The 19,872-nt window shown below is 46.8% G+C and overlaps 1 protein-coding gene across 10 annotated transcripts in view; it reads left to right on the top strand.

Moving 5' to 3' along the window:
• RBFOX1 (RNA binding fox-1 homolog 1) overlaps positions 1-19,872 on the top strand; it is a 2,283,260-nt gene that overhangs the window by 312,277 nt on the left and 1,951,111 nt on the right. For all 10 annotated transcript variants that reach the window (XR_008373346.1, XR_008373347.1, XM_053556410.1 and 7 more), the window contains one exon: positions 17,076-17,135. Coding sequence is in view for 8 of the 10 variants with exons in the window: in XM_053556410.1 (XP_053412385.1) it covers positions 17,076-17,135 (60 nt within the window). In the remaining 2 variants the exon portion in view is untranslated. The remainder of the gene's footprint in view (positions 1-17,075; positions 17,136-19,872) is intronic.

Consider the following 19,872-nt stretch of genomic DNA (forward strand, 5'->3'; position numbering starts at 1 on the left):
GGCCCTCCGTAGAGTGCTGTGGTGTCTCAGCTCACAGCAACCTCAACCTCAAACTCTTGGGCTTAAGCAACTCTCTTGCCTCAGCCTCCCAAATAACTGGGACTACAGGTGCCTGCCACAATGCCCAGCTATTTTTTTTGTTCTTGTTCTTATTGTTTAGCTGGCCCGGGCCAGGTTCAAACCTGCCAGCACCAGTGTATGTGGCTGGCACCTTAACCACTGAGCAATGGGCGCTGAGCCAAGGCAGTGATTTTCAACCAAGGTGCCGTCAGAGGATCTCAGGCATGCTTTGAAAACTTTTTAAGATTATTCATTAAATTATTTTCAATGGAAGTTCAAAGCACAGTAAGTATATTATTTTCTTTACTCTTTTTTTGGATCAACGTAAGTGTGCCAGCAGAAGTTTAACTACAGGTTCAAGTGTGCCCTAAGTAAAAAAGGTTGAAAAACTCTGTCTTAAGGGCTCACCTTCCAGGTGGGTATGTAGCAATCTGCCCCATTCATAAAGGAAGTGAAGTTTAGCCTCATGTATCTCCACTCAGAAGCTGGAGTGTCTGAGTGCTGTACAACTAAGTAAATACAGGGATGAGATTTCTCAGAGCTGTTATTGATTGGGTGCTGAGGAGTTATTAAGTTCTAAGAGTGGCTTATTACAACACTTGGGCCAAGATTAAAGAGGAGTTAAGCCGTGAATATCCATCGGGAGCCATTTCTAAGGTTTAGAGCCCTCAGCTGAGGGCCCGGCCCCCACCCTCCTCCAGCTTCCCCTTCTCTGCCACGTCCAGGTATTCTGATGCAAGACAGGGCTAGGACATTTTCCAAGTTGGTTTATTTTCTGTTAGTGGAATATCCCAAGAAGACCCACATGGTGTGTCTTTATCAAATCACACATTTTCCCATGTTAATGCGAATTGTTCTCCTAGAGAAGAGAGCAGTGTAATTATTTTGCAAGGATCTGAGAATAAGCAGACTTGGAGTATAATTAGGGGTCCTATTAGGCTTCTTGGCTCTGTAACTAACAGCTTTGTAGTGGGATCAGGCTCTGCCTTCAGAGTGGGGGTGTTAGGGAGGTGTAGACTTGTAGGGGGGGCAGGCTCCCTTCCTCACCCCCACATCCTTACGTTCAAACAGCACATGGTTTCATCTGCTGGCATGTTAGTGTGGAAAAAAAATGCTGCCTTGAGTCCATAAATTCTTTTATAAAGAATACTTGTGGCTGGGTGCAGTGGCTCACACCTGTAATCCCAGCACTCTGGAAGGCCAAGGCAGGTGGATTGACAGAGCTCAGGAGTTCCAGTCTACCCTGAGCAAGAGTGAGACCCTGTCTCTACGAAAAATAGAAAAAACTAGCCAGGAATTGTGGCAGGCGCCTATAGTCCCAGCTACTTGGGAGGCTGAGACAGGAGGATCGCTTGACCCTAAGAGTTTGAGGTTGCTATGACACCATGGCACTCAAGCCCAGGGTGACAGATTGAGACTCTGTCTCAAAACAACAACAACAACAACAACAACAACAAAAACAAAGAGTAATACTCAAGTTCTTTTCCTTTTGAACCCAGTCAGCTCAGTGCCTTATACCCGAAAGTACCCCATAAACTATTTTAATCACTATTCTGTTACTACAGGTTTGCAATCCCCTGAGGCCAGAATTGATCATTTTCAAAATTTTAGAAAGCTAATGTGATGCCCATGCTGTACCTGATGTCCCAGCCACTGAGAGGTCTGGGGAAGAGCTTTGCAATCAAACACAAGAATATTTCTGCAAAAGATAAGAGTCACTATTCACACTAAGTGAATAGGCGAATAGACCCCATGAGGCAGAGGACATGGCTGTTCTTTAGGTTGGAAACTGCTAAATAACTTGTTGGCATTTTTTTTTGGGTTCAGTCAACCTAATATAAAGAGCCCCATGTTAGAGTAGGAGAGATGAGGCCAGGTTAAATTTAAGAAGAAAATTACAGTTTGCAGGGAGGTTTTGGGATTTTGGAATTTCCGTGGATGACGTGGGCTCACCTAGCCATTTACCCATTTGTCAGAGACCTTCTGGCCTCTGTTCTTTCTGATAACCAAAATTACTTGTTGGGCCATGTATGAGAGAGAGAGCGAGAGAGAGCCTGGAGGTCTTTGAGAGAGAGATTTGTTCCAGCTGCCTTATTCTTCCCGCATCCTAAGGAGGACCTTGGACCCCAAACCCCACCAGGAAAACCCCATCTGTGGTCTGGCATTTAGACAAATATTGGCCGGAATGAAAGAATTGTCAGTTTCAAAACATGAAAGCCACTGGGACGTCAGGTGCTTCCTGCAAACATCCCTGCATCAGTGGCTCCTGGCAAGGCGGTGGAGGTGGGATGGGCTTGCCCTTTCCTTCTATTAATTTAGTTCTGACAGCTGTTAGTTCCGAGGCTTTCAGTGTTCTCAGCAGAAATTAAACGAATCCTCGGGATCCCCTCTGCAAAGTACCCATAATGAACCACGTAGGAAATTAAGGTTGAATGAAGATAAAGAAAACTCCACAGGGCCTAATTGTTCCATCCAAAGGCCCAGATGCATGAAACAGCCACACCCCAAATTCTCCAATGAGGTCAAAACCGGACCTGTCATCTTCCGTGCTAACTTGTTCCTTCGTGGAGACCACTCCCCTTGGTGAATAGCACAGTAGCGCTGCCCCCGGCCTCCCAGGTGCTTATGCAGAAACTCTTTGGTCATCCTCACCTGCCTTCCTCCCCCTCGTACCTGTTTAATTCCCCAGTTCTGGGATATCTCTCCCCTTCCACCCATCTTCCTAGCACTGTTGATTTGGGGATACCCATTATAGTCTCCAACTATGTTTCCCCATGCACTTCTGCACCCCTGAACTCCACTGCAGTCTTTTCAAACACACATCTGGCCTTGCTCAAACCCCCCTGCTGCACACTTCTTGGTGTGGCCTTTAAGACCCCCGTCCACCTGCTCCCCTAGCTTTCCTGCTGCCGATCACGCTCTCTGAAGAGCCAGCCCTGGGCCATTGCCAATGCCCCCCAGCCATGATTGCTACTAATCCTGCCACCCTTGGGGGTCTTTCTTAGGGGAAGCCTCCTTGACTTGCTGCACCAGGTAGGATCCTGGATCTCCCCACACTTCTCCTTTCATGGAACTTACCACACAGTACTCGCCCCATTTATTCTATAATTACATGTTCAACATGACCAGCAGTGGCCTGTAAGCCCCCAGAGGGCAGAGACCCCGCCTCCCTCATCCCCAGCTGCCTCCCCTGGGTCTAGCAAGGAGATGGCACCTGGAAGGACCCCAGCAGTGGACGGCTGGGTGAGAGTGCCCCTGGAGAGCCAGCAAGTGGGGTCCTGCTTTTCTGGGCTGGGGGAGTGCTGGCCGAGTACATTCCACCCTGATCCACCCTGATCGAGCAGTAGCTGCAGGGCCTGGTTGGACATTGAGCTTGTGGGAAAACATCCCCGGCTGCGTGGGCCTCAGCGTTGCCTAGCTGTTTTCCATGGGCAAGTGCTGATGGAGCATACAGAGCTTTTTGAGGAGTGGGAGAAGCAGCTCCCTCTCCCCAGAGGTTGAAAAGACATCCCCCCTTGTTCCCCATGGGTGCCTTGGATGTGGCCAGGTGGCTGGCTGGGTGTGAGCTAGCTGGGAGCTAGGGCTGCCTGGCCGAGATGCCTGCTGCAGGTGGTCCTGCTCCAGCACTGGTTACTCTGCTCGGGAAGCTCTTAGACCTCAAAGTCCTGCTTTGTGTGGATTTGGGGCTCCCCACGCTGGCCACCTTTGGGGAGAGGACAGGAACATTCCCTTTCCTGGCATTTGACATTGCCCTGCTTTGCTCACAGGGCCAGGAGGTGGGAGCCTCCTATACTCAGGTTTAATTAAAGGAAAACTGGTGGAACTTCAGCCAAGGGCAATGCTGTTGCGCATAGACGTTACGTGGATATGGTAACAAACATTCCTCAAATGGCAGAGCCAGGTGGTCCTCCCTTGTTCCTTCTGTCTCCTTGGGGACAATGAGGACAGGCCAGAGCTTTCCTTGGGAAGGTTCGAGAGAGGGGACACAGTCTTCCTTTAGCTTAGCTACTCAGGGGAGGAAGTCTGGAGACTGTGATGATTCAAGTGCTGTCAGCACACACAGGGCTGGGATGGGTTTTTAATAAGCTGGAAAGGGTTGTCTGTGTTCTAGGTAAATGCAAATACCCATGCTAATAGCCCCTACAGATGGCGCTGGACAGAATCTAAAGGAGAATGAGGGCAGGGCTGCCTTGGACTCCTGTTTGCATTTTTCAAACAAAAAGGAAATAAAAGCTAAAGCATGAGTCTGCTTTAAAAATCAGTGTAACTGCCTTATTGTACCCTCAATGAATCCCCAACAATAAAAAAAAAAAAAGAAAGAAAAAAAATAAAATTCTGCCAATTCAGACTGAGCACTTATGATGTGCCAGGGACTATGTTAGGCTCTGTGAGGAACAGAAATATGGCAAAGACAAGGGCCCTACTTCCAGCAGGTTGCTCTCTTCAGGGAGAAAAGCCATTGACATCATGAAATGGTCTTCTAATCAACACGTGTGTATTCTATCAACATGTATGTATTCTAATCAACACATATGTATGGAGTACCTACTGTGGGAGGGGCAGTGCTGGATGCTGGAGGTAGCACCCAGCAGCACTTGTGGAACATGGCTGGGACACACATGTCAGTGAGGGAGGAGTTGTTCACTCTGTAATTATTCAAATAACTCTAGTGACTAATGCCAGTAACTAACTATGAGCTGAAGGGAGTGCCCTGGGGTAATGATGCTGCAAGAGGCTGTCCCAGGGATTTCACTGGGAGTGTGGAGCATCAGGGAAGGCTTCCTGGAAGAGGTGATGTTTGGACCTTGACCTGATGTGTAGGAGTTCAGGTGTACCATAGGCATGGTGACCTCTGGTGCAAGGAGCTGAAAAGAAAGGCAGGGTAGCTGGGGCTTAGGAGGGGCAGAGGAGAGGCAGAGGATGCTGGTGACAGGCCCTGTGCAGGCCTTGCTGGTCCAGGTGAAGCTTTGGGTGTTATCTTGGGACAAAGAGGAGCTAGGAGGTGGCAGCGGGAGGTGATGTGAACTTTGGGAATGGAAGCAAGGATGTGCTGATGGAGATGAGTAAGTGTAGTTGAAAGCAAAACTGAGAAACTCATTTGGGTTTATGCACATTACAGGGATTACATTTAAGCAGCAGTTGTTCTGAACAGAAGGTGGTTTCTAATTGCAGTTGTTTGGCATAGAATCCACATTCAAACTTGCAATTATTTCACTGGTAAAAGAGCTGACAGCTCCCTCTTCCATGGGCAGACTGTCTCTAGGGAGCCCTCATCTGAGGGACTTGGCTTCCTTCTGGTCCCCTGAGTCTCAGACCACATTCCCACAGGGCTGTTTGGCAGGAAGGGAGGCTGGGGTTAGAGACAGGCTGGTGAAGAATGAGGGCCATCCGAGCTGGGACTCTGGTGGAGAGGGTGCAGTGACACGGCTTAGCTGAGTCTGTGCCTCACCTTCCAACGGGGCTCTGGACTGCAGCCTGCAGAGAGCAGCAGTGGTCATAATGGCACTCCAATACAGGGAGGGATGCAGGTGCTGCTGTGATTCCCCCCATAAAGCTAGGAAGCCAGGACCAGAGAGGTTAAACAACCCTTCAAGTCAAAGCTGGGATTTGAACCCATGCTTTTCTGCATTAAAAGCATATCATCTTAATCTATCCACCCTGCTGTGCCTCAGGTAGGCCCGAGGACCCCCTGGAAGAGGCAAGTAGAACATAAGTTACAGTTACAGTCAGACTATCCCCCTTATCAGCTGTGTGTCCCTGGGTGATTGGCTTACCCTGTCTGGTCCTTATTTATAAGATGAGCAAAAATCAGTGATAGAGTGAGTAGCCACATTTATTGAGGACTTGGAGGTCAGGCTGTATTCTCAGACCTTTACACACGTCAACTTATATACCTTCATGGAAAGGATCATTATCCTCATTTTCAGCACATGATGGCACGGAGGCACAGAGAGGCTATCATGCCCAAGGTCGCATGGAAAGGGAGAGGCCAAGTCTGGTTTTGAGCCCAGGCACTGTGGTTCATAGGTTGTTACAGAGATCAAATAACATGATTTAAACAAAATGTGTAGCATAGGTTACCCCTGACACACATCAGAAGTCAATATATGGGTTAGGGATATCCATCATCATTGTTGAACCGCTCTGGCCTCTACCTTCCTCTCTGTGAAATGGAGATAATACTTAAGTCTCATTTCAAAGCTTCCTATGATGAAAGCTGACATCCCCACTCCACAGATGGGGAACCGGAGGCTCCAAGAAACGTGCTGAGCTGCTCTGGATAATGCACCCACTGCAGCAGAGTGGGCTCTCCATGCTGGCCTGCCCCTGCCTGGAGCCTGTGTCTAGCCTCCACAATGCGGTGTGTCTCTGCCATCCTTCTTTGCGGGGTCTTCTCTCCAGGAGTGGCCCAGAGACTCCAAGGCTGATTCCACTGAGTCTGACCCATGCCCTTCTCATCAGTCTGCCTGGTCCCCGGTGCTCGAGCCATCCCCGGCCCGCATCAGTGGGCAGCAAGGTCACGCGGGGTTACTGACGCCTTCTCCCTCAGGAATCCTGAACAACTCCTGGGCAGATTGGATAAAAAGCCCTTGTCAGACATCCTAATTTTAATGTTCTCCCCCGTGATTACATTCGGGGAGTATTTATTTAACACTTCACTTGTTTTGCCATGCTCCCTGCCTTCATGTTGCAAAAGCTTCTGCAATAATCCTCGTCTCCTTCACCGGCTCCCCTGCTATTCTTGTCCTTGGGAAAACTTGAGGGCTGTGTTCAGCATCTCGAGCCAGAAATATGTCCGAGTTTCCTCTTCCATCACTAATACCCTCCTTTGTCATCACACAGCACCTCCCAGCGTTTTCGGCACGCCTTCTTTACGTCCTGTCTTCCGTGTCTCACTATGTCTGTTTCTGATACCGCTGCCCACTTGCAGATGGACATTTTTCACGCTGTAAGTTCCCTCCCAAGGGCACGGAGATCAAGTGTTGTTTCTCTGCCAGACCAGCGTTTGCCATCCCTCTCCAACTTCTATTTGCAGAGGTCTCCCCTTCCAGGGCAGTGTGGGCCGGTGGGTCGTCCTCCCTGAGTGTGGTCACCCTCAGGTGTCGGGGCTATCTCAGAACCAGGGAGGAGAGAGGAGGAACAGCCCGGCCATTGAAATTCTCATTGCATTGGGGAGCTGCATTTCTGCTATTACGTGTGCCTCTTTCCTGATTCAGTGAATCAGCAACTCTCTTAGACATTCCTGACACAGACCCTATTAATTTTAATGGCTTTTGAGATGAATGGAGAAGAAGGCTGCTTTTGATTGTACAGACGTATGGAGAAGTCTGCGGGATTATATATTTATTTTTATTTGAAAAAAGTATGGTCAAAGCACAAAAAAAGAGGGATGAAAGTCTGGGTCTGCTGGGATCCTTTTTGTCTTTTCATAAAAAAAAAAAAAAAAGCAAAACCGAGGTAGAATTCATGTAACATACAATTAACCATTTTGTGTGAACAGTTAGTGGGGTGTAATACTTCAAAATGTTGTGCAACCGTCACCTCCATCTACTTCCAAAACATTTTTTTTTTGATTTTTAATTTCAGCTTGCTTGTTCATTCTTCTTCGTTTGAAGTACTCTTTTTTGTTGTTCATTTTCTTCTTCCTCTGGTGATGCTCTGTCCCGCTGGTTTCTTTTCTGATGTTAGTAGAGATGGGGTCTTACTCTGGCTCACTACTGCTCATACTGGTCTCGAACCTCTGAGCTCAGGCAATCCATCTGCCTTGGCCTCCCACAGTACTAGGACTATAGGCGAGAGCCACCACGCCCGGCCATTTGAGACAGAGTCTCACTTTGTCGCCCTTGGTAGAGTGCCATGGTATCATAGCCCACAGCAACCTCAAACTCCTGGCTCAAGCAATCCTCCTGCCTTATACTCCTGAGTTGCTGGGACTATAGATGCCTGCTCCACACCCAGCTATTTTTAGAGATGATGTCTCGCTCTTGCTGAGGGTGGTCTGGAATTCCTGAGCTCAGACAATCCCCCCACCTTGGCCTTCCAGAGTGCTAGGATTATAGGCATGAGCCACCATGCCCAGCCTCATTCCAGAAGATTTTTATCTCCCCCAAACAATACCCTGTATCCCTTCAGCAATTATACCCCATCCTCCTCCCTCCCAAATAGCTACAAATCACAAATCTGCTTTTTACCCCTGTAGATTCGCCTATTCTGGACATTACACATTGATGGAATCACGAAACGTGTGGTGTTTTGTGATGGGCTTATTTCACTTAGCACAATGTTTATAAGGTTCGTCCTTGTAGCGTGAATCACCAATTCATTCCTTTTTAAGGCTGACTAGCATTCCATTGTGTGGCTGGACCACATTCATTTATCCATTCATCAGCTGGTAGACATCTGGGCTATTTCTACCCTTTGTCTCTGTTGAGATCTTTAAACTTGCAGATGGTGACGTGGTCTTGGATCTGTGGCTGCCCTCTACATATATGTAGCTGTTTTTCCCTTTGTCAGAATCCTGTTTTGATTCACTCACTCTCTTTGGAGAGGATGTTCAGAGGTTTCTGGGCTGCCATGGCATGGGAGACCTTGGGGATGTCCCACTGGGGAGGCTGGCATGGCCACTTGCAGATGCCCTGTCACCTCCTGGGGTGACCTAGACTTCCCTAAAGACATCTCCATCCAGGACCACCACCACCACATTGATTCAGTGCTCTGAGCTGGGTGCACAGCCAGGCGGGACACTTGTCATCACCGGGACAGGTTCCAGAATTACAAATACTGAGTCTTCACCAATGGAGAGCCTGACTTGATTCACAGTGGGTTGACCCCTGGGGACATTTTCTTGGTGTGTCACTGTGGCTTGAATAGTGGCTCCTAAAATATATGTCCAGGTCCCTACTCCTGGAACCTGTGAATATGATCTTATTTGGAAATAGGCTCTTTACAGATGTAATTAATCTGTAGATGTTGAGGTTATCCTGCCCTAAATGCAATGACTTCATAAGAGACGGAAAAGGAGGGGATGTAGAGACACAGAGGGGGCCTCGTGGAGACAAAGGTTGTAGCAATGCATTTATAAATGACAGCGCCACAAGGAGCAGGGGAGCACATGGAAGGAACTCGAGCTTGGAGCCTCTTGAAGGAACCAGCCCTCCCAAGACCCTGATCTCAGACCTCTGGCCTCCAGAACCATGACAGAATACACTTTTGTTTTCTTTTTGGCCACCCACTTTGTGGTCATCTGTTACAGCCGCCACAGGGAACTGATATGTGTGTTTGTGTTTTTAAAGCTCCCTGGGTAATTATAATACGAGGCCAAATGTGGAGAGGGCGGGCTCGGACCATGCAGGACCCAGGCTCAGTGCTGTACACAGCTATTTCATGTACTCCTGACTCACTGCCACATTTGTTATCCCACATTTACAGAGAATGAAATCCAGGTACGAGGTAGCATTACAAGGTCTGGGCCACGGTGGTATCCTCAAAAAGCTTACAGTCCCAGCCACTCTGTCCTGCTGCTTAACAGGATTTCCAACACTATTGGCCAGATTGCATTGGCATTTAACATTCCTGTACCTGGGCCACACTTCCCAGCGCAAATCCTGAAAGGCGTCATGTAGGACAGAGCCTGGGTCATAGCCCCCTGCAGGGAACCAGTGTAGAAAGTTCTGAAAACGTGCTGTGACCTGCCCTGTTTTAGTAGAAGACGGTCTCCAAATGTAACCAGACAACCCACAGAGTGGGAGAAAATATTTGTAAATCATTTATCTGTAAGATGTTGACATTTAGAATAGATAAAAGAACTCTTACAGTTCAAAAATACAAAGACAGCCCAATTTGAAAAGGGGCCAAGGATCTGAATAGACAGACGTCCCTCAGAAGATGTACAGACAGCTGACAGGCATGAGAGAGGAGGCTCAGTGCCACTCGTCGTCAGGGAAATGCAAATCCAAACCGCATGGAGGACTTCACACATGCTAGGATGGCTAGACTCAAAAAGTCAGATAGTAACAAGTGCTGTGAGAGTGAGGGGAGGGGAGCCCTCCTTCACAGCTGGCGGGAATGTAAAGTGATCCTCCCTCAACAGATTCAGCAGAGAGGTGCCAAACGTAAGCTAGGAATTCTACTTCTAGGTATGTACCCAAGAAATGACACCACATATCCACATAAAAATGTGTTGTGTGCGAATGTTCATAGCAGTATTATTTTAAGTGAAATACAACTCGATGTCCGTCAGCGGCTCAGTGGTTGAAGAAAAGATGGTATGTCCATACAATGGAATATTTTCAGCCATAAGAAAGGAATGAAGGACCGATTCACACTATGACTTGGAAACGTGGGGCTCAGGAACAGAAGCCAGGTGCAGAAGGCCACGTATTATATGATTAAAGTCCAGAATAGGTAAATCTGTAGAGACAAAGCAAATTGGTGATTACTTAGGGATGTGGGAGTTAGGGAATGGGGTATGGAGGTGCTAGGTGAAAGGTGTGGGGCTTCTTTCTGGAGTGATGACAATGTCCTAGTCACTGATCATTATCTGTCTCCTGTTTTCCTAGCTTCACACCCAGAAGGTCTGGGTGCCCCCTCTGTCAGCTTCACACCCAGGAGGCCTGGGCGCCCCCTCTGTCAGCATCCGCAATGGTGTTGTCAGGTGTGGTCTGCTCCACGTCTCCCCTACCCTAGGGATGGCAGTCCCACACACGTCCCCACGTAGGGGGGCAGCGTTCTGCAGACATGTGGGCTGGGCTGGGACATTTAAGTGGGAGGAACATAAACCGACTCGCACTTGACAATAATCCTGCTGGCAGCAGGGAATATTCTGTGGGGGGTGAAAAGGGGGTCAGGCTGGCCTTGTTGGGAAGTCACTGCAGTGATGGTGATAGGAATTCAGGCATGGGGATCTCACAGGTAGAGGAGGTGCTCGGATGGGCAGGTGGGCATGTGGGGCTGGCCTTTGCAGAAACAGGAGTTGAGAATGGGTTGAGAATACCTGGATATCATGGCCTCCTAGGGACACCTGCGTAACCTCCTGGATGTCAGCACAGCAGGTGAAGGCACTGGTCAGGTAAGCTGGGGGTGAGGCAATGGACAGAGAGCAGGGTGGGAAGAAAGCATCTGCTTCTAGGAGATATCAGAAAGGTGGACATCCCCAGTCTCATGGGTTGGAGGCACCATGAGAAGCTGCAGCCGCATCCCTGGTGCGTTGGTGGGGAGGTGATGGACGGAACCTGAGTGTGCCCGGGAAGTGACTCTGTTCATGTGCAAGGTTTGTACGAGGAAGCGTGGTATGTGCTGTGATTTGGAGGCTTAGGGTTCCCAGGGTTCAGACCTGGGTCTGCTGCTTCTAAGTCGTGTGACCTTGGGCAAATCACTTGACTCCCCAGAGTCCAGAAAACCCCAAACTGAAGATAATGGTTTTCTTTCTAGAAACAGGTGATGTCTCCTGTTATCTCCATCTTCCAGAGGAAAGACTCAGAGAATGGAAGTTAAATTTCTTGTTCAAGGTTATGTAGCTCCCAAGTGGGACAAAGATGGTTTAGGCTCCAGAGCCTATTTCCTTAGCAGAGACCCCACGATCTGTTAGTGTAGGAGAGCTACACGGAAGTAGCTGTTTAGGCCACATCTCCAGGATGGGTGTCTAACCTTTGGCAAACTCCACCATGAACTGGGTTGAAAGGTTCTTAAAGATCACCTTGCTCTCATTTTATTTTAAGTAATTTTACAGGTGCCAACTCTGAGGCACAGAGAGGTTAATTAACTTTCCTGGAGTCACACAGCTGTCTAGCCAGACTCGTGACTTGAATCCAGTTCTACCTGACCCCCAGTGAAGCTCTCTTTTCCCATGTCATGGGCTGTACAGGGTCACTTTGCGGGGTCTTGTTAATCCTATTTGTCCCAAACTCACACTTGGGACCCCAGGACCGTGGGACACTGCCTTGACTGATGTGAAACTTGGTTTCCTGTAACGGCATCTTGATGCCTTAGACAACAGCCTAGCGTTTCACAGGAGTCTGCATGTTACAAAAAAGGGCAGCAGGTGTTATTTGGGCTAAATTGACCTTGAAATTGATTTCTTTATTTTATGACTTACTGAGAGGAGATTAATACTTTTTTTTCCTGCAGTCTGAAACAATTTACATGGTAATAGAAGGCATAGTCAGTCAAATAAATTGCTGGAAGTGGTGGTGTTCCAAGGGGGAACAAAAACGGAGCTTACTTGCATTGATTTCTTTGCCCTGGGGAGAAGCAGAGATTTTAACATCTGGGAATAGGGAGCTAAATTTTATCTCTCCTTTTAAAAGCAGGGGACTGAAGAGCTTAAGCTGACATTTACATAGAATTTTCTAAGTTGGGGGAAGCAGGGCAGCTTGAGTTCCTTACTGAAGGTTAATTGGCATTTCCTTAGAAAAGCTCCGTGTGGTTTGAATCAGGGATGGTCAGGAGGGGCCGGGATGACCTAAAGATGGGACTGGCGAAGCTGGCTGCCTCACTGCTTCGCTCCCTTGTTATGGGGCACTGGTGGAGGAAGGGGTGGTGGCAGGCTGGCTGTGTCACCACAGACTTGAACCCAGGCCTGATGTGAGTGCTGAGGAAGCACATGACTGCTTTCAGATTTCTGGGCTTTGTCCTGTGTTTACCCTAACCAAGGGATGTTTGATTTTAAATGGTGTGTCAGCTCCCCTGAATTGGTAGCATTTGCTGTTTCCCAGATGTGTTGGGAGGGATTCTGAAAATGCATCTACCTCAGTGGTAAAATTCAATGATCGATTAGTACTGTCTGCCCTGAGATCACGACAGAGTGGTGGCTTGTGTGCCACTAATTTACAATTCCTTATAAGAAGCATCAAGATATTCCCCCAACATGAACATTTCTGCATTCAGAAATGCAGACCACACGGACAGGACTCTTGTCTTCTGAAGTCACCCACGTCATTTGCCACATTATGCAAGCTAAATTTTTTTTCCCAGAAAACGTCAAGATGTGAACCCTACCCAAAGAATTCTTGCTACTGTTCTCCTGTGTTTTTCCCTTAAATTGTTTTTTGTAATCAAATAAAAATCTTAAGGTAGAATCAAAATTTTAGTCAGTGATACATTCCTAAAGTAAAAATTCAAGAGTCAGAAGAATAAAACTGGTTTCTCTTCTATTTAGCCAACTAGTTTCTCTCTCTAGAACCTTTTTTTTTTTTTGTATTGGTTTCTTATTTATCTTCTAAAGATTCCAATGCGGACACTAAAAGTGAATATATTCTTAAAACGATGAGCACGTGTGGCTCACCATACCTACCACCGTTCATTTTATTGTTTACTATCATTTCATATAGAGCTGTCTCATTATCTTAACTGAGAGTGTCTAGACTCACCATAACCTATTTACTTGGTCTCTGAATTATGGAATTTATGTTGTTCCCTGTATTTTGTAATTACAAAAACTGATGCCATAAATATCGTTGGCACAGGTCATTTTCCACACATGCAGACATTTAAATAGCCAAAATTCTAAGACATGGAATCACTCATCTAAGTGTTATCAACTTTGAAAATATTGACCGATGTATAATTCCACGGTGTATATGAACACATTTCTTTACACACTTACAATTTTCCTACCTTAGTCCTGTTTATCAGTCTCGGTAAAAAATAACATATTGCCTTAATATACATTTCTTTTATTATGAGTAAATTCTTAATTATGAAGATCATGAGGACTTTTTTTTTATTTTTGTCTTTCTTTTTCTTTTTTTTTTTTTTTTTTATTCACCAGAAGGTTTCTTTTTTATTGTTGGGCATGAGGACTTGTTGATGTGTCTACCAGGCATGTGTATGGCTAACTCCCTGGAAAATGGCCTGAAAATCCCTTTTGCTTTTTCCCGCCCCCCCCCCCCGCCCCCAATGGCTTCTTTGGTGTTTTTCTTACTGATTTGGAGAAGCTTTTTCCTTTGACCCATGGATTGTAATTTTTTCATGTTGCCTTTTGTCTTCCACTTTGTTTATGGTCATTGAGTGAGTCATTACAAAAGCTTTGAGGTACACAAAAATCAAGAAACATAAAATCCACACGGACAGATACAAATTGAAGCCCTCCTAACAACACCGATAAACCAAGCAAGTTGTAACTTGCATGGGTGAATCAGAAAGGATGCTGTTGAATGAAACACAGAAGGCAGAAATTCCCAGGATGGTGAATAGACTTCTAAGGAGAGGGCCAGGGGATGAGGAAGGAGGACTCTGAGAAGCAGGCACTGGGGTTGGGGCCCTGGTATGAGACCTAAGAAGGGCTAACCATCACCTCTTCTCTCTCCTCCTTGAGAAGTTTCACTAGGATGGATCTGCTCAAGTCAAATATATGAAGGTTTGTAGTGAGGATTTGGGGGAAGGAGTGAGGCTTTCTGGAAACCAGAACCAGCCCAGAAGGATCAGGGATACAAGTGTCCTCTGTTCAGGGATACAAGTGCCTCTGTTCAGGGATACAAGTGCCTCTGTTCTCTTTTATCGCAATCAGCATTCTCTGGAAAACTCTGCATTCCAACAGCCTCAGTTTCACCTTCCTAGGGTTGGCTGAGTTGGCTTCACATGCAAGTGCCCTGGGCATCCAGAGTCCAACATATTGCTTGGCCATTTCCATGTGTCTTGGTTCCTATTCCAGATCAGTGCTGTCAGGGCAGGTGTGTGGGTTTTGGGACACCCATCACAGTCAGAGAGGTCCCTTGCAAAGAAAGCACCACACGGTAGACAGGGATCCCCAGGGCATCTATAACACTCTAATCTCATCACTTGGTTGGAACCTAGTGTTGGGCTAAATGCAGGTGCATTACTATGTCAGCTCAACTGTAATACTGGATCAGAAGGAAGGGAGAAAAACAGACATTCTCGGACCAATGGCCATTCTGTTAAAGGAGAGTTAGTGTATATGGAAGCAAAATCATCATACTGGTGACATTTTCCTTTTTCTCTTCCCTCTTGGGCTACTTCTTTAGGCCTTCACTGGAGAGAGGGGGCATGATTTGTGCTTAAATTCATTCATTCATTTCAGTAAACCATGTGTGGTGGGGTGGTGGCATGAGGACTGTTCTCTGTGTAGTGGGAAGAGAGGTACAAACACAATTTTGATTTTCTCATCACCAGATTTTTCCATGACCGGTGTCCACTAGAACACTACAAGGAGGGAAGCAAGAAGAAATACATGTTTTCTCAGTGTAGGTTTGGGACCGTTCACGGGAGCAGATACACAGAACTCTGTGGGTGGGCAGTGGTCATGGCTGATGCAGGGAGGAGTGGGTAGCACCTCTCCTCATCTCTTTTTCTCTTTTGGTTTCTATGTCCATCTGTCTTTCTCTTTTCACCCCTGACCCCCTTCCATGAACACAAGACTCTCTCTCTCTCTGTTCAGGAGGCTGAGTTAAGGGCCTCCAGGCCAAATCCCACTGAGTTTTGTTTAAGGAAAACTTGGAGCTTTAGCATCACAGGCACTTTGGAGGCAGTGGTATTTCCCCAGCGTTGATGATGACCAACTTTCACGAACCCCTGTGTGTTGGTACAACTTGACCAAAATAACAACGCCTTCTCGGTCCATCTGCATTGAATTGAGGGACCTGGATGGGCCAAAACCCCAAGCCCTCTGCACAGTTCCTCCCAATGATCCTCGCAGGCCTTTATTATAATCTCAGACATTAGAAAACACAGCACAGTGGCAAGCTTCAGAGGGAGAGTCAAGGTTAATAAACAAGGAATTTCTCTTTAACTGCTGAATTTAACTCAACACATTCTGTTTACTATACTTCTGTTTTGCCTTTTTCTTATCACTACTAAACATGACTTAGGGCTGAGAAAATATGCTGTGTCTAGTAAGGGTTGTTTCCAGTACTCAGGGCCAACAGTGATGTCCAGATGGCCAGAAGCTTTGTCCAGATCACTCTGTCCCTAGTGCCTATCACTTTTAACACTATGTTCTTTCTTACATTTCCCCCCCTTTTTGTTTTTTAGAGAAGATTGGATTTATTACAGGGACATACAGGAGAGAGATTTTAATCGGGTTGTTTTTTAAAAAATAATCCAAGTTAGTATAACATATGACCGCATCTATTTGTCCTTGTTAGAAAGTTCCTGGGACATTGATTAGCTTCTATTTCAAGGGAATCCACTTGTAACCTGTCCCCATGGATACAGGCATCAAGGAAGAATATTAGGTGGTGGTCCCATCCTGTGTCTGCAGCCAAGAATGCTCGGTTCAGGATCTGGCTCTAGCAGAGCCCCGCAGGTTACTCTGGATGAACCTCTCAGCTTTTGTACCATTTCTTCACCTACAAAACAGAAGAATCTCCTCGTGATGATTCAGGAAGAAAATGCACAAAGACCATGACACACACAGGTGCTCCCTGGACTAGGGCTGTCACTGGAGTGGAACACAGTTAGGGACATGGGTGTCTTTGGGTTGGGATAGGGAGTCCATCCTGAGAAACGTGCAGACCACCACTGTCTGATAGAAGTGTCGGGAGAATCAGAGATGTGATTTAAACTTTGCTGGTATCCATATTAAAAATTGAAAAGAAACACGAAATTAACTGCAATGATAAATTTTATGTGAGATAGTCTTAATATATTTACATTTTTAAACATAGTAATGTATTTTATTTTTATATATTATTAAATATTATTCTAACATGTAATCGATGTGAAAACATTAATGAGATGTTAATATTAATGAGCGATTTTATATTCTTTTCCTCTCAGTGTCTTCAGAACCCAGTACGTATTTTGTACATGTGGCAGATTTCAGCTTAGCCTACTAGCCATATAGCTCAGTAGCCACGTGGGGCAGCGGCCACTGTCCTGGGCAGTTCAGGTCCCAGCTCCTTCAGGGGATGAGCAGGGGGACGGGTGGGGGGGAGGGGTGCACTATGGCTAAACTTGGTGCGACGTTCTGGGACCATGAAAAACTGTGTTACTCTGGATTAGAATGTTTTCCTCCACCTGGATTCCCCAACCTTTTTTTATTTGTTTGTTTATTCCAGGACCACAAGTCTGAAAATTCGACCCTCCTTCCTGCTGCCAGGAGCAGTCCACAAGACGCAGTAAGTGGAAGCATTTTGCTGAACAGATTAGATTTCGAAACTACTTTTGCATCTTTTCCAGACTCTTTGCTCTCAGTCATCAATCACTAAGAATGGTTTTTTACCTGAAACTGATCTTGCTGAAGAAGTAACTGGGTTTACAGAGAATAAATTTCCCTAAGCACACTCATAAGCTTCTATTAGGAAACGTCAGGGGTGTCTCTCAGCCTCTGGCTCATGATACAAAGACTGAGTGGTGTCCTCTGAGAAAGACCAGTCCCCTTGGGAATCGGGCTGGGGTATGGTGGTCAGCAGAGGTTCTGCAGGCTGGGGCCCTTAACCTTCTGCTGTGAGGCCCCAGGTTGCAGGGAAGTTGGGAAGGATGTTTCATGTCCTCTGGTTGTCCTTGTGGTGAAGATGGGCATGCTTGCTGGGTGCTTCAGTGGTCCTGGTGTCATTAGCATTAGGGCAGGTGACTGTGTGATGCTGGTAGAGTCCTGTGTGTCTCTCCTCTGCCATCCTTAGGTGCAGCGGCCGAAAGCCCCTGCCCTGATGCTTCCACTGTCACATGTGCACACCCTCTCGGAGATGTAGTCACCGTGCCATGCAGCGTGGTTCACTTCTGTGGGGTGGGTGACCCTGAGATGATCTCAAGCGGCACACAGATGGTTGTTCCATATTAGTTGTCACGTAATTAATTTTGTGATGATCTCTGTACAGCAGCCAGCCCTGGCTTTCTATTTATAGTGGTAGTGTGAGATTCCCTTTGAAAATATTTGAGTAAAATGACACAAAGTGAGTTGAGACAAAAAAAAAATGGTATGGAAATAGTGACATAGGTATTGCAGGATGTGGTGAGAGTGAGAAGTGAGTGGCTGAGAGTTGATTATCTTTTTTCATAGATGTTTGCATGGCCGTGGGCCCGGTCCGTGTGGTTGCTGCATCCTTGGTGTATTCCCCCCAGATCCCTCCCTAATCTTTGTAGATGCTTGGTGCATAGGAGAATCTCTAAGGAGCCACCGCTTGGACCCTGTCTATTCCCCTAAAATGACTTCCGAGGCTGGGTTTTTATAATAAAATTCATCTGCAAGAAGTGTTTACTTGTGATGCTGAGAAGTGTTTACAATTGACCAGGTGTTCTGTCTTTGTTCTCATAATGTCCTCTCAGTGACCCCATAAGGTAAGTACTACCCTGTCCTCATGTTGTGGGTGAGGAAACCAAACCTCAAGTGAGGTATTGGGCCCACAGCCTGTGCTTGTCTGCAGTCCACGTGGCCAGGGGTCACCGGGAGTCCCACAGTTTCACACCGCGTCTGTAAACTGTCCTCTGTTTTGTAGATGGGAAAATGATTCCTGGAGCACAGGAAAACGTTGTATTTGCTGTCTCTTGCACATGGCAATTACCCCAGAATTTTGTGACTTAAAACAACAAATATTTATTGTCTGGTAGTTTCTGTGAGGCAGGGGTCTGGGAGTGGCTTACATGGTGGTGGTTCTGTCCCTCCTGAGCTGAGGCTACCATCTTTGGAAGGTTTGACAGGGGCCATAGGGGCCACTTCCAAGGTGGTTCACTTAATAGCTGCTGTCAGAAGGCCTCAGCCCCTCGCTGTGTGGACCTGTCTCAGAGCTGCTTAAATGTCCTCAGAACGTGGCAGATGGCATCCCCCAGGGTGCGAAATCTGGGAGAGAGAAATTGAAGGCAAAGCCGTAGCTACCTGCCTTTTATCACCTAGCCTCAGAAGTCACATGCCGTCACTTGGGCTGTAGTTTACCAGCGTTGCCACCCCACCAGGGTCATCTGCCCACTGCCCAAGTGGAAGCCAGTACCCAGAGACAGCAGGGTTCACAGCAGAGAAAGAGTTTATTCGGCACGTCGCTAAGGAGGGAGAAAGGAGAAATGTCTCAAATCTGCCTTCCTGAGAATTGGGGAGGCAGGGTTTTTAAAGACAGGAGGGCAGAAGGTGAGGCAATCAGGGTCTGATAATTGGCTGGTTTCAGGGTGGAAGCATCCGTCTTTTGGTGTGGGAGTCTGTCTAGGTGGGTCAGCCAAACCACTGGAATATAGTTCCTTGGTCAGGGGGAATGAGAGGAGTAAGACCAGTAGAGTCAGGATCTGGAAGACATCTCAAAAACTACCCCAGGTTCCCAACAGGTATGACAGAGCAAAGTCAAGAATCTTTACAACTGCTAGCTGTGCCCTCTAGAAGAGACAGTGACTGTTACCAAGCACATGAGGGGACAGTGGCTGATATTCCCCAGCCCCTGATTGTTACAACACCTCTTGTGACAGGATTCTCAAAGGTCAGCCTCCCGCCTTGCCTTGGAATGTGTCATAGGTGGAAGCAGTCATTTCCATGACCTCTGTTGGTGACAGCGTGGCTTGTTCTGACCATTTCTGGATGGTAGATTGCCTGCCACGTTCCCAAATGTAAAATGTGTTCATTCTTTGATCTATTATTAATCACATATCTGGGAATTTGCACCTTGGAGGTGGTGATACATGTGTGAGAACGTGTATTTGTCTATTTATTGAGGGGATGATTATAGCAGCAAAAATGAATTTACAAAAGATGCACCCTCCATCTACATCAATAAGGGATGGTTTAAGTAAATTGTGTGCATCCATTAAGTCCAATTCCAATCTGCTGCTAGGATTTCGTGGTGAGGATTTATGTTTATTGACTTGGAGAGATGCTTATGACATATTGTTGAGTGAGAAATACAGCCTATCTTATATGGTTCCAATTATGTGCAACTA

The sequence above is a fragment of the Nycticebus coucang genome, chromosome 12, assembly GCF_027406575.1.
Source record: "Nycticebus coucang isolate mNycCou1 chromosome 12, mNycCou1.pri, whole genome shotgun sequence".
Lineage (NCBI taxonomy): Eukaryota > Metazoa > Chordata > Mammalia > Primates > Lorisidae > Nycticebus > Nycticebus coucang.